General features: G+C 54.6%; 1 protein-coding gene across 3 annotated transcripts in view; it reads left to right on the top strand.

The window, feature by feature from the left end:
• Nucleotides 1–2,760, top strand: part of NEO1 (neogenin 1) — a 168,979-nt gene extending 166,219 nt beyond the window's left edge. For all 3 annotated transcript variants that reach the window (XM_084213595.1, XM_084213594.1, XM_084213593.1), the window contains exon 28: nucleotides 1,988–2,760. In XM_084213595.1, coding sequence (XP_084069721.1) covers nucleotides 1,988–2,071 — 84 coding nt within the window. In that variant the 3' untranslated portion in view covers nucleotides 2,072–2,760. The remainder of the gene's footprint in view (nucleotides 1–1,987) is intronic.
• The last annotated feature ends 11,333 nt before the right edge of the window (nucleotides 2,761–14,093 follow it).

The raw sequence follows: 14,093 nt of genomic DNA, 5'->3' as shown, positions 1-14,093 counted from the left end.
CATTCCCAGTGCCATCCCCTGCTCTGCAGGGACTCCCAGTGCCAGCCCCAGCTCTGCAGGGATTCCCAGTGCCAGTGCCATTCCCTGAGCACTCCCAGTGCCATCCCCAGCTCTGCAGAGCACTCCCAGTGCCATCCCCAGCTCTGCAGGGATTCCCAGTGCCATTCCCTGAGCACTCCCAGTGCCATTGCACATGGAACATTTGACATTAATGTCAGTGTGTTCCAAGCCAGCATCCCAAATATATCTGTAAATTATCACAGGAAAGTTTCCTGGCTTTTGGGAAGGGTGCAGCCTTGTTGGGCAGCTCTGGAAGCAGCTTTTAAGGAATGTTTTGGGTGTGAGGTACCAGAAGAGCTGTTTTCCTTTCAAATTGCAAGCCAAGGAGCTGCTCCTGTGGCCATTGTGTCACCTTTTAATACAGAAATAGTCACTGCTGCATCACTGCTGCAGGAAATACTCTTTTGGAATTTATATTTCCTTTTTTTTCCTCATTGTCCTTTTGTCACATGTTTTTTACACTCCTGATATTATTTCTCTGTGTGCTGGTGAGGAAACTTGACCTTGGTGCCCTTTTGTGCTTTTGTCACTCCTGCTTTATTAATTTTGTTTGGTCAGTACCAAACCTATACTCCTCAATGAATTTGTAATATTTAAATAGACCCATTAATACTTTTTTCATTAATGGATTAGTGCAAGGTAGAGTCAGCACAAAAAACCAGATTAAATTAAATTACTGGTTCAACTCTGAGTCTTAAAATGTAAATTACAAGTTGAACTGTGAGGTTCAGGGTTGGGTAGTGATTTGAATTAATTCTGGGTTTTTAAGAGAACCTGTAGGAAGGAGTTGAAGGAAGGAGTTTACTCCCAGCTGCTGCTCTTCATCCCAGTCAGGAGTTGGCAGCTGATGTGTTGGGCAGAGGACTGGGGTGACTTTGCTGTACAAGGCAGAGGTTTGGTGAACTGGAAGTTCTTGGGAGGTTTGTGTGTGAGAACAGGTCAGGGCTGGAAACTGCTCAGAACTGGGAAGGATTTGGTCAGGAGGGTTTGGAGATGAGCCAGGCCACGGTCTGTCCACAGTGGTGACAGAAATGAGACAGCTGAGCCTAAAAATGTCTGGCTTTAGCAGCTATCCTGATCCCAGAACAGTTCTGGTGAAGTATTCCTTTGACCTTTTTTCCTGCAACTTTACCCATCCATTTATCTGTTCAAATGAGATGATAATTTAGCCCAAAGGGAGCAAATGCAATGACAGGGATGGCCTTGTGGTCATTTGCAAGCTGATGTCTGATGGTGCTGTTAAGACACTTAACGTGTAGCTTGAAGTCATTGCTCCTTTGTAATCCATGGATTGATCCATGAATTTAATAGTTCTGGTCCTAAGACCTGGATTTGACAGTCAGAGGGTTTTAGTCTTTGTTGGGATCAGTGCAACTCCTGTTTCTATTTTCAGGAAAATGGAAGTTTCACTTACAGCAAAAGCAGGTTTCTTGTGCTGGCTTTGCCTGGTACCACTTCTGCAATTTCTGCTGACTCTGCCAACACATTCAGTGCAGGAGCAGCAGTCACAGGACCCTCAGTGTAGGGCATGAACTGAGCACACCTTCACAGTCAAGCAGTTCTTTACAATTGGATTTCTATTTTCTGTCTATTTACCTGTTCATTAATTTATTTCCAAAATGCACCATATCAAAGGTGCATAGCTGGGAAGATCCTTCTCAATTTCCTGCTTTGGTTCAAAGGCAGGGATTGAGACAGGAAAACAGGGCTTGGCCAGTGGAGCTCTGAACCACAAGTGGCTGCACTTGGACAGAGAGCTCAGCTCCCCTCCCGTGGCAGGAGCTGAGCGTTTCCCACCCTGAGCTCCCAGACCACTGAGTCCAACCAGCCCCCAAACCCCCCTGTGCTCACTCAGGGCTGCCCCAGGAGCGCCCTTGGGTGGCTCCTGCTGAGCCCCAGCCCTGTGTGAGTGCCCCTGTCCCTGCAGAGCTACGAGCCGGACGAGCTGACCAAAGAAATGGCGCACCTGGAAGGACTGATGAAGGACCTGAACGCCATCACCACGGCCTGAGCGCCCAGCCTCCACCCAGCCTCGCCACACGGAGGAAACACTAAAGGAAACAACAAAAAAAGAGAAAAAAATACAAGAAATAAACAAACCAGAACGAGGGACAGCACATGAGAGCGATGGAGGGAGGAGGAGGAGGAGAGGAAGCGGCCCCAGGTGACGCCAGTGTCACCCCTTGTCCTGCAGGGAGCCACGTGGGGTTCCAGCAGCACGGGCCACGCCAGGCTGGGATCCAGCAAAGCAAAGTGGACTCGCCATTAGTTTTTTTCTGGTCAGGTTTTGTCTCAGTGGTGTGATTGCCCTGCCTTTTCAGTGTTGGACATTGGCATTTATGTACAATTTTATTTGTTGTTTTTATTTTATCTTTTTTTATAAAAAGGAAAAAAAAATATTGTAATAAAAAAAAAAAAAGGGAGAAACTTTGTTTTCCACAGCCTAGGCTGAGGTTTGACTGCTTGTTCTATTGTGTATGGAAATTCATTGCCAGTGTGGGTTGTTCAGTTTTGTTTTTTATTCTGCGTATAATTACGTCCCCTTCTGGCAGTTAATCCATGGCCTTTTGGGATGCTGCACTGCTCTTTGTAAGCTTTTTTTATTATTTTTATATTATAATTATTAAAAGCCTGACTTTCTCCTCTCATCACTGTGAGATTCCCAGTCTGTTTGAGTTGAGGTGTAATTGGAGCCTTGTTTGTCGCTTTTTGTGCAGTTTCATATTTTGAGTGGGGGGAGAAGTAGCTGGGGGAGGGGAGGGGATCCTGGGAGGGGGGAGGGTTCATTCCTGTTGTTTTCCTGTCTTTTTCCAGTGACTGGGAAGACTGAAGAACAAGGAAACATCTTCAGCTGTACTGTGTGTCTGGTCACTGGCCAGGAAGAGGCTCCTTTAGGAACATTCAGAGAATTCCTCCTGGGAATTGGCCTTCTCCTGCCCAGGTGACCCTACAGGAAGCTTCTTTTGGCAGCTGTTCTGTTGTTGGTGGTTTAAAGATGGATCAGGAGCCTTGGAAGTGTGGAGTGAGAGCTCAGCAAGGCTGCAGGGCTCAGAGAACTTGGGGATTTTCTCATTCCCAACAGCCCAGATCCTGCCTGGAGAGCACTGAGTGGCCACAGGGTCCTGCAGGACCTGCAGGTCCTGTCCCTGGCCACCCCCACAGGAATCCTGCTCTGAAAGATCCCTCAGACACAAACCAAGGCAGAAATGTATTTTTTTACACTTTGGAAACCATGTAAAAATTGAGCCAGTGTTGGTGACCCAGGTGCTGTTCCCAGAGCTGTCTGGAGGGGGAGGAGAGGGAACAGGGAGGGAAGAGGGCTCTTCCTTCTCTCTGGGTCTGCTTGCCTGGCTCTGTCCTTCTCTGCATTAAAAAAAAGGGCTGGAGTTCAGGAAAATGAGAAATAAAAAAGAGAGAGAAATCCCAACCAGCTGCCAATGAGCTCCTGTGCAATTTCACTTCTAGGATAAAAGGAATCCCAAACTTGCTGATGGTTCAGGGGCTGGGCTTTGGGAAGCTCAGGCCCCTCTGTGCCTCTGCCAGGAGATTTCCACTGAAGTGGCAACAAGAACTTGGCTTCCTTTGCTTCCCTTTATCCCCTGCAGTGGAGCTGAAGCTCCCAGTGCTGTCCCTGGGACTGAGGGTGGGATCATTTCCTGCATTTATTTATTACTGAGGGAGGGGAGGGAATGAAATAAACGGTAGCACCATGGGCCACCTGGATAATTCATGTTTGGACTTTTAATCAGTACCAATTCAGGGCAAAATAAGCTACAGAACGTGTATTTAAAGAATAAAATCCACCCCCTGGCCTGAAAGGAGGGTGTGGATCTGTTCCTTTGCCTATTTTTTACCTATACCCAAAGAAATGCCATCCTACACACACAGTATTCCCAGCTGGGGGCCTTTGTGAATATTCCTTATGTAGAACACCATGAATGTTAATATTGTCATTGAATTTGGGGAGGGGGAATATTTTTAATGATAAAACAACTGTTCAAAGTTGGTTTTTTAAGGTTAAACTGAAAAAAAAAAAAAGAAAAAACATTTATTCAATTCAGTGTACAATCTGTATTGCACTTTTTCACATTTTAATGCTACGTTTTCTTACATATCCTGTGATTTTAACTTTGGAACATTGTGTATCCTTGTAGTGTCATAGTCCAGCTGTGCAGTGACAGCTTCCCTCAGACATTTGGGGAAAAGGAACAAACCAAACCTGTACATTGTTTTATAATTCTCATGTAGAAGAATTTCAAGGACTGCTGTAGATGTCGACCTTTCTGTACAATTTTTTTGCTTTTCTGTAGTATTTGCTGTATCCTCTATGGCTTTTTTTAATAACTTCATGTTTATTATTTTGTATTGGGCATCCAATACACTTTTTTAATCCAATCAACTCCTGTCCTGCTTGGAGAGTTTGTTTAATTATTTGTGGTGGGTTCAGTCACCAGATTTGGGGTTTTACTTGCCCTTTTTTCCTTGCTGTGGGTTGTGAAAGAACAGAACTGTTCTCCCTCCCTCAGGCTTTGTGCAGACACTGAACTTGGAGCATTTCCCTATTTCAAAGCTCCACAGTAAAAATATCACCTTTTAATTAGCAAGCAGAGAAGGAAGGGGTTCAATCAATGGAGGTACAAATAATAGCCTTAATAAACTGGGAAATACTGGGAAAATAACACCATGCCCATGGGATATTGCACGTTCTCATTGTGGGTTGTGAAGTGCAGGAATCGTGCACCAGCCCCGGGCCAGCGGCCCCTGCCGGGGTCACAGCGCTGTCCCTGCCCTGTCCCACCTTCCCCCTCCCACCTCCCCGGGGCAGGGAGCCTGGAAATCCCCCGGAGGGATGGCAGGGGCAGCTCAGCCGTGGCAGAGCTGCTGGGGGTAGGGGAGAACCAGGGGAGCATCTCCCGTGTCCAGGAGGGAGCAGCTAAACCCTGCTGGACTCACCGACCTCCAGCTCCAGGCAGGGGGGCAGGAGCTGAGCCTTCCCAAGCCTGCCCAGGCTGGGATTGGCATCACTGAGCTGGGAAAAGCTCCCAGACCACCGAGTCCACCCTGTGCCCAAACCCCACCTTGTCAGCAGCCCAGAGTGCCGAGTGCCACCTCCAGGAATTCCTTGGACACCTCCAGGGATGGGGACTCCAAACATCCCTGGGCAGGGATTGCAATGTCTGACAACCCCTTCCATGGAGAAATTCCTCCTGGTGTCCAACCCTTCCTTGGGAAGGAACAATTCCTTCCCTGCCCTCTGGCAGTGGGAAGCCATTCCCTGTGTCCTGTCCCTCCATCCCTTGTCCCCAGTCCTTCTCCAGCTCTCCTGGAGCCCCTTCAGGCCCTGGCAGGGGCTCTGAGGTTTCCCTGGAGCCTTCTCCTCTCCAGGTGAGCAGGCCCAGCTCTCCCAGCCTGTTTCTGTGAGACCAGGGGAAGTTTCCAGCAGGTTACACATCTGCCCCATGAGCCTCCCCCGGCACAGCCTGAGGCCGTTCCCTCTCCTTCTGTCCCTGTTCCCGGCTGTCCCCTCCTGTCAGGAGCTGTGCAGAGCCACAAGGTCCCCCCTGAGCCTCCTTTTCTCCAGGCCGAGCCCCCCCAGCCCGGTGCTCCAGGTTCCCTGGGGACCCCTGGCAGTGTCGCGGTGCCCGGGGCGGTGCCAGGCAGCCCTGCCGGCTCAGGTGCCACCGCAGCCCGGGGACAGCAGATGGCAGCGGTGCCTCGCTGCTGAGCAGCCGCGGCGCTCGCACGGCCCGAGCTGAGCTCCGAGAGGGAGCAGGAACCCGCAGGGATGCTGCCGCTTCCCAGGGGAAATCACGCTCTAAATCCCAGATTTTCCAAGGGAGCTTTGCCTTCCGACCCACGACAAGGGCTGTCTCAAACAGCTGCAAGAAATTGGGCAACGCTTGCAGGTTTTTGCCCAGTGAGACCAGCCACCCATCTCCTCCTGAATGGGTTTGATCCAAACCCCTCTGCAGCTCAGTAAAAGCATTTCTGCAGCAGCTCAGGGCGATTCAAACTCAACAGCTTCTACCAAAACCACTGACCCAGCGCAGCTTTTCTTAGGATCCCAGAATGGTTTGGATGGAAGGGACCTTAAAGCCCAACTCCAGTGCCACCTCTGCCATGGCAGGGACACCTCCCACTGTCCCAGGCTGCTCCAAGCTCTGTCCAGCCTGGCCTTGGACACTGCCAGGGATGCAGGGGCAGCCACAGCTGTGCCAGGGCCTGCCCACACTCCCAGGGAACAATTCCTTCCCATACCCCATCCATCCCTGCCCCCTGGCAGTGGGAAGCCATTCCCTGTGTCCTGTCCCTCCATCCCTTGTCCCCAGTCCCTCTCCAGCTCTCCTGGAGCCCCTTCAGGCCCTGCCAGGGGCTCTGAGATCTCTCTGGACCCTTCTGTCCAGGTGAGCAGCCCCAGCTCTCCCAGCCTGTTTCTGTGAGATCAGGGGAAGCTTCCAGCAAGTTATACATCTGCCCCATGTGACTCTTGAAAGCAAACTCAAGCTGCACTGTGGCTCTCCAGAACCTTCCAGACACAATAAAATCCCTGCCCCCAGAGCAGCTGTGCCAGCTCTGCAGGGTGGTGGCACCCTGGGAGGGCAGGGGACAGACATTCCAGGAAACAGGCAGGACTGACAGGGACAAGCAAGTCTGGAAAGGGAAAAGCCAACCCTTGGCAGCCACAGGAACATGAGCACAAAGGTGGAAGAGTGGAGAACAGCCCCAGCCCCAGCCTGCACACCTGCCTGGGGAAGGGACAGGGACAAACAAATCCAGTGAGGACCCCACAGCTGCCCCCAGCAGCACCCCCAAAAGGTGGGGTTCAGGTGGAGAGCCCCCCCAAACCCCCATTCCTACCTAGGCAGGCACAGGAGAAGCTGCTGGTCCTTCCTGCTGTTTGCTGCAAGGAACTGGACTGGGAGAAGCCAAACTGGAACCTGCTTGTGCCCCACACTCCACAGGTGTTTCCCATCTCCATCCCAACGGTTTCCCATCTCACCCCAGGTGTTTCCCATCTCACCCCAACTGTTTCCATCTCACCCCAGGTGTTTCCCATCTCACCCCAGGTGTTTCCTATCTCCATCCCAACTGTCTCCCATCTCCATCCCAGGTGTTTCCAATCACCTCCATCCCAGGTGTTTTCCATCTCCACCCCAGGCCAGGGCCCTCCCCAGCTCCAGGACATTTCCCTGAGTCCCAGCCCAGCTCCTCCAGGCTGGAGGGCCTGGAGAGGGGGCAGGGAGCAGTGGGGTGTTCATGGCATGGGAGTGGAGTGGGGACAGCCCTTCCCAGCCAAGGCTGCTCTGTGAGAACCACTGGGATCTAATAAAACCCATCAAGCAAAGAACAGCGTCACAATAAATTAGAAATGGATGCTGAGTCCCCACCGTGCTGTGACTCAGGGCTCCCAGAGGATATTCCAGAGTGCCCGAGGCTGGTGCCTACCTGGTTTGTACCACTTGAACCAAACCCCGTGACTTAGGAGACCACTTTGCTGGAGACAGGGAAGAAAAAGAGGCGTGGGCTGTGCCACGAGTGCCTCCAGTCGGATCCGTGGGGTGGAGCTTTCATGGCAGCGCTGATTAAAGCCAGACCTTTAGCATCATTGTAGGGCTGAGTGTGACTGTCCTCAGTGCCACAGACTCCCCAGGAGCACCGGGACATGAGACACGAGCTGTCCTGGCGCTCCAATCTCGGCCACAAGAGGGGTGTGAGGCAGCAGGGGGAGGTGAACGATCCTTCCCCCTGACACTCCAGCGGTGGGCAGATGAGTTCGGGCAGCGATGTGCCCTCAGCCCCGGTCCCCTCCTTCCCTCCTGTGCTCCCGGGAATCCACCAAGGCTGCCCGGGGGGAAGCAGGAATGCTGGCAGAGGAGCAGCATCCTTCCTCCCCATAGGGAGAAACCACCCAGCCCCAGGCTCCAGCAGCGCTGGGATGTGCTGTTCTCCTGCCCGCGGAGCTCCCGGTTCCAGGGGTGTTCCCGGGAGGCAGCGGCAGCTGGGGCCGCCAGCCTCGGCACCTCCCGGCCCCGGGAGCCTCCGGCCTCGGCTCCTCCCGGCCCCGGGAGCCTCCGGCCTCGGCACCTCCCGGCCCGTGAGCCTCCGGCCTCGGCACCTCCCGGCCCCGGGGCTGGGTGGCCTTGCGGAGGGGTTGAAGGGATGGGCAGGGTCCTGACCACATCCTGCGGCCACAGCGGGGGACAGCAGCCCTGGGAGGGGGGAGCTGGCCCCGGGACAGGCTGGAGGGGACAGCCAGCACGTGGCTCCTGCGCTGGCACCGCGTGAGCGCCGCCGGCCGCCCGACAGCGCGGCCGTGAAAAAGCAGCGGGCGGGAGAAGGGCGGAAAATGACCCTGAAGAGCTCTGTAATTTCCAGCCCAGCCAGGAGCGGCTCCCGGGGAGGGAAGGCGCTCACACACACGTGGCAGCGGGACGGGCTGTTAACGCCTTCCTGCCCGCCGGTCCTGCAGCGCCCGTGCCGGCCGGGCAGTGCCCGCAGAGGGCCTGGCGTGTGCCGGGCTGCAGCTCCCGTGTCTGCCACTGAGACACAGGAGCATCTCCGTCTCCTGAGCGGCTCCAGGCGAGGTCTGTTCGATCAGAGCCTGGCAGAGGGAGCGGAGGGAGAGGCGCTGGTTGGGGTCGGGGGGAGCTGCAGCCTGCGCTGCGGTGCTGCTGCAAGGGGCAGCAATCGCCTCTCCTGCCTCTGCAAATGACAGAACCAAGTCACGGCTTTGTTCCCTTAATCTGCCTTAATGGCACCACCTTCAGCTCCGCTAAAATCAGAGCCTAAAGCCAGAGCGGAGCTCAGGCAAAGGGCGCTGGAATTAGCGAGGCAGAATGGCTGGGGGCTCTGCAAGCGATGTGACAGAAGCAGCGTACACAAACCGCGCTAAAATCCAACCTCTTCTCATCGAGGGGGGAGAGCAGCCAGGGAGGGGATGGCTTTGGAGAGCCCCTGTGCATCCAGAAGCAGTGCCCAGGCACCCCTGGGTGCGGGGACAGGGCTGGGGACAGCGGGCACTGCTCCCCCGAGGTCGCTGGGGAGGCTGCAGGGAGGGCAGGCTGTCCTTGCAGCCATCACCTGCACAGGGAGCACACCTGGGCTCCAGCATGGAAGGTCTGTGCTGGAAAGCAGGGGGTGCTCAGCTCTCACCTGGAGACCTTGGGCTGTCCCAGCTTCTCCCCTGGGATCCCCCCTGCCCCTCTGCCAGGAGCTCATAGCGTTGCCCACATGCCCGAGCAGCCTCATTTCATTCCTGCAGGTTTCTGGGTGTGGATTTGGGCTGAAAACCAGAGCAGAGGGGCCAGAGGCACACACCAAACCTGGGACCACAGTGGGAGCATTTCTCTGTGTGGGGCGAGGCAGGGAATTGCAGGATGATGAAAAGCTGCTGCAGGATCACCTCCAACCCCAACTGCAGCTTGGCCTGCCCTGCTTCTGCTCCTCCCTGCAGGAGGGTCCTGCCTCACTCACCGGGTGCCAGCTCTGTGGGAAGCAGAGCTCCTGGCCAGCCTTCACTCCAAGTGTGACCCCACACTCCCTGCCAGGCTGCTGAGAAGCCAACCCTGGCCCCTGCTGTCCCTCCCTCAGCTCAGGAGGGTCCCACCCTGACCCCAGGGCTGTTCCCCTGTGTGTCTGTGTGCCAGGGCTGTGCCAGGTGGGATCCCAGGGCAGGGATGTGCCCCCAGTGCCTCTCCAGTCCCACACTGGTCTGGGGCCCTCAGTCCCTGCAGAGCAGCCCCAGTGGGTGTCCCACTCCAGCTCTGGCAGCAGGGCATTCCCAAGGAGCTGGAAGTGTCCCCTGCCACCTCTGTGGGCTGTGAGCAGTGACATGTCCCCTCTGCCCAGGCTGTGGAGCTTTGGAGGAGCTGCCCCATTTGCTTTTTGCTCCCTGTGCTTTGGCCATGGCTGAGAGCATTGCTTTGTGCCCATCTCCCCCTTCCCAAAGGGATCCTGTCCCACAGAGCAGGGCTCAGAGTGTGGCTCGTGGCTCTCAGCTCCTGTCACTGTCACAGCAGTGCCTTGGGGGGCAGGGATGAGCTCAGCCCTGAGGCTGGGGCTGAAAGCTGTCTGGTGTTCCTGCCTTTAGGTAAAATACACACTCTGTTGTAGTGAGGGCTTTAAAGGGGCCATTCCCAACTTACTCATGGCTGTCCTAGCAGGGAGGAAAAGATGCAACTCCCTTTTCCTTCTGGGCATCCCCAGGAGCACCTTGCAGGGTACCTGAGCTTGCTGGTCCTGTGCTGGGAGATCCCTGGCACTGCAGAGGAGATGAAATAGGACTCAGTCAGGGCATGCCCAACCCCAGCCCCAGCCTGGGGCTTCCTGGGGACACCCCAGAGGTGTGGCAGGGTGTCCCTGATGGTGGCTGTGACCTGGGGTGGGACCAGGCACAGAGCTCAGGGAGGCTGCAGAGAGGAGGAAAATCCTCTTCCCAAGAGAGAGCTGAGCCCCAGCCTGCCTCTCCCTGAGGCCCTGGCACCACCTTCCTTCTGCCCAGGGCTGGCTGGTGCAGGGACCAGCCAATCCCAGTGCCCTGGGAAAGCCCTGTGGGAATTGCTGGGTTCTGTGGGCTCCCACACCCCAAAATCTCCCCCAGGGTGCAAGAGCCATGAGTGTGGGAGCTGCTGCCTCTCCCAAAGCCACAGACTGCTGGCTGAGCAGCTAGGCCAGGCTGAAATTCCCATTAATTCCTGCCCAAACTGGAGCTGGGCAAAGGGAGAGACCACCAGAGCTCTGCTGCTGCCTTTGCCCCACCCTGGGGAGGGCTCCTGGGGCTCTGTGGGGCAGGCAGTGGGGATGAGGGGCACTGACCTGCCTCTGGGGATGCTCTCCCCACAGCTGGATCACCCCAGGGCTCTGGGAAGTCCTTGCAGTGAGGCAAGGAGGCAGCACCATGTGCTGAACCAGCCAGAGCTTCCAGGTGTGCTTTGAGAGCTCAAACTTGGATTCTGTTCCAGTCCAACCTTGCAAATTTACAAATCTTCTGGGAAATCTTAATTTTAAAAGAAATATTGGCTTGGGCAGGGCTAACAACCTGTTCCCTCTGTTACAGGAATGGCATGGAAAACAGGCTGGCCTAAAAACCCACTCCAAAAGGCAACCCCAACCTTTCAGTGCCTGAACTCCCTCGTGGGAACCCCAGCACAAGGTGACCCACCAGGGCCTGAGAGGGCCTTGCAGGGGCAATGGAAGCTCAGAGCTCAGGCCAGTTTTACCTTCCTAAAGCTTCAGCTCCTGGCCTTGGCATCCTCCCTGTGTGGTTCCTGTCCTGCTGCCAGGGGCTGTGTCCTGTGCAGGGTTCCTTCTCCAGGCATCCCCACAGCTTCCATGTCTGCACAAAAGTGAAGGATTTTCTTGCACACATCTGCAAAACAACTGCCAGATTTCTCCCTTGGCTCGGTGAAAATTCAGGTGTAGGCAGAAGTTTTAAACTTTTTTGTCAGTGGCTGAATACAGAGAATGTGGGAGGTGGTGAACACCCTGCCAAAGCTCCATAGGCAGCAGGAAAATAGAGACAGGACCAGGCTGAAATGGGATTTTCCTCCTTTAAAGCTCATCTCGTGTTGCCTGGAGCTCACCACGTGAAGCACACAGCAAGTCAGAGGGGTGGGTTTTTCATATTTTTATTTACTAAGGTTTTTATTGTGTGTTTTATATTGCAAACCCCACCCCTAGAACTCTTTCCCTCCCTTCCCCCCAAAAGAAACCAAATAATAATAATAATAATAATAATAATAATAATAATAATAATAATAATAATAATAATAATAAATATAGTTCCACCTACTGAGACAAGCCTAGTGTTGATTGACTGGGGTCCAGTCAGAATAACTCAAAGTTGGCTACTGCAGTGCTGAGAGCTGGAAACCCAAAGAAGATCCCCTGGGGAAGCAAAGCCAAGGAGGATGTCCTGCAGTGAGGAGGGGGCATGGCTGGGCACTGCCAGCCCTGGCTGTCCCCTGAGGGTCCCCAGGGTGCCCAGGACTCAGGGCCAGTGCAGCAGCCACGGGATAGGAGCCCAAGAGGGCTGGAGACCCTTCCCCCCTGCCTGCCCAGCCCACCCCAAACCCTCCAGGTGCTCTGGCACACAGGGGAAAGGTTTGCTAAAAACCCAAAAAACTGCAAAGGATATTGTGAGTCTTCCTTCTACCTCTGAAAACATGAGAGGGTCTGTGAGTCTGCTTCAACTCCTGTTTCAAGATGAACCTGTACATATTTGGAAAAGCAGGATCTAGAGGTTATAATTGTCACCTGCCAATCAGCCCTGCAGGAGGGTCAGAACTGACACGTATTTGAATTTAAAACTAGGATATACATATATATATATAAATATGTGTGTGTGTGTGTGTGTGCTGACACATGTGCATAAATAGACTACAGATGTGTGTGACTACCCTACAGATAGAAAAGCAGGTGTGTAGATATAGATACATCTATAAAATCTATACAAACACACACACACACACACACTCACCCTCCCACCACACTCACACAGACAGAGCTGTATGGAGCCAGTAGAAAAAGCATTTCCAGAGTTCCCCTGACCCTTTAAGGAAGACCAAAGCTGATCACATCTGAATTCAGAGCCACCGAAGCAGGGTGAAGCAGGAGTGCCCAGGAATGCAACATTCAAGGTGCAGGCACGTGGCAGAGAGCTCTGCAGACGAGTCGGTATAAAAACAACCATCAGCCAGGGCTGGGGGCAGGGCACGGGGAGCTCGGGGGGCTCGGGGCTGGGGGGAGGAAGTTTTTGGCACTGCTGCGTGGAGTCTCTGTCCCCTTGAGGGCTGGGGACAGAGGGAGGCTGGATGTGTCTCTAAGGAGTGTTAGAAAAGTTGAGCACCTGACTCGGACAGTGAGGCGGCCACAGACCCCCCTTGGCCTAAGAAAACCCCAGACAGAGAGAGAGGAAGGACGAAGGGACACAAAGGGAGATGTCTGCCCTGGAGGTAAAGGCTGTGGCTTCTCAGTGCTGCTGGCCCCGCTCTGTCCCCGCCCCACTGGGAGTGTCCCCGGCGGGGAGCCCAAAGCCCAGCCCCAGGTGCCCCAGGTGTGCCCGGGGCTGCTGCAGGGTGTCAGGGGAAGCCCACCAGGTGCAGGCTCTTATTGCTGGTGAAATCAAACAAAGGATTTCGGTTCCCCCAGCAGGGGACAAGCACAGACCATGGCTGGCCAAATTTTTGGGCTGATCTGGTTTTAATGGTAAAAACAGAATTGTAGATCTTGGAACTGTCCTGGTGCCTCCCACTGCCCTGGGCTAGGGAGGAGGGCTGGGGACTGCCCCCCACTGCTCAGTCCTTTCTAGTTCTCCTCAGAGCAGTCACCCAGGGACACTGAGACACTGAAGTGACAGAGGGGACGGTAAAGAATGGTCTCTTCCTTCATCCCTCCTGTGTCTGCACACACCACGGACAGGCTGAAGCTTGGGGCCTTCTGCCTGGGGTGCTGGCAGAGCCAGGGCTTCTCCCACTGCCCACATGCCAAAGCACAGAGGGATCATCCCTGTGCCTCACATGGGATTGCCCCTTGCTCCCACTGGAGCATCACCGGAGTAAGAAAGGAACAACCTGCAGCGAGGCCCATCCATCCCCTGGTCACCTTCATCTTCCTCAGCTGGAGTCCAACCCAAACCTCAGCCCCTGGGAAATCCCTCCAGGGCTCTGCAAGAGTGAACTCACCCCTTCCCAGCTCCTCTGTGACCACATGAGGACAGGGAGGGAGGGACACCTGTGGTGTGTGCTGGGCCACCCACGTCCCCAGCCCCAGGGTCACGGCCGGGGCAAAGCCGAGGCCAACCGGGGCTGCTCTACAAACACCAGCTCCAGGCCTGAGCCCACGGCCCCTTCTGTGGCCCACATCAACCTGGGATCTTTGTCTCAACAGGAAAACCTTTTTGGTGGCTTCTATGGCTGCTCATTCACGTGTTCCAGCTCAGGCACACGCCCCGGCTGTGCGTTACCTCGTTGGATTAAATTTGCTCGTATCCTTTTTTTCCTGTGTATTAAAATATTCTATAAAATCAAGTGACC

This window comes from Fringilla coelebs (assembly GCF_963513975.1).
Source record: "Fringilla coelebs genome assembly, chromosome: 12".
In the NCBI taxonomy this organism is placed as follows: domain Eukaryota; kingdom Metazoa; phylum Chordata; class Aves; order Passeriformes; family Fringillidae; genus Fringilla; species Fringilla coelebs.
This window is presented reverse-complemented; position numbering and strand designations above follow the sequence as displayed.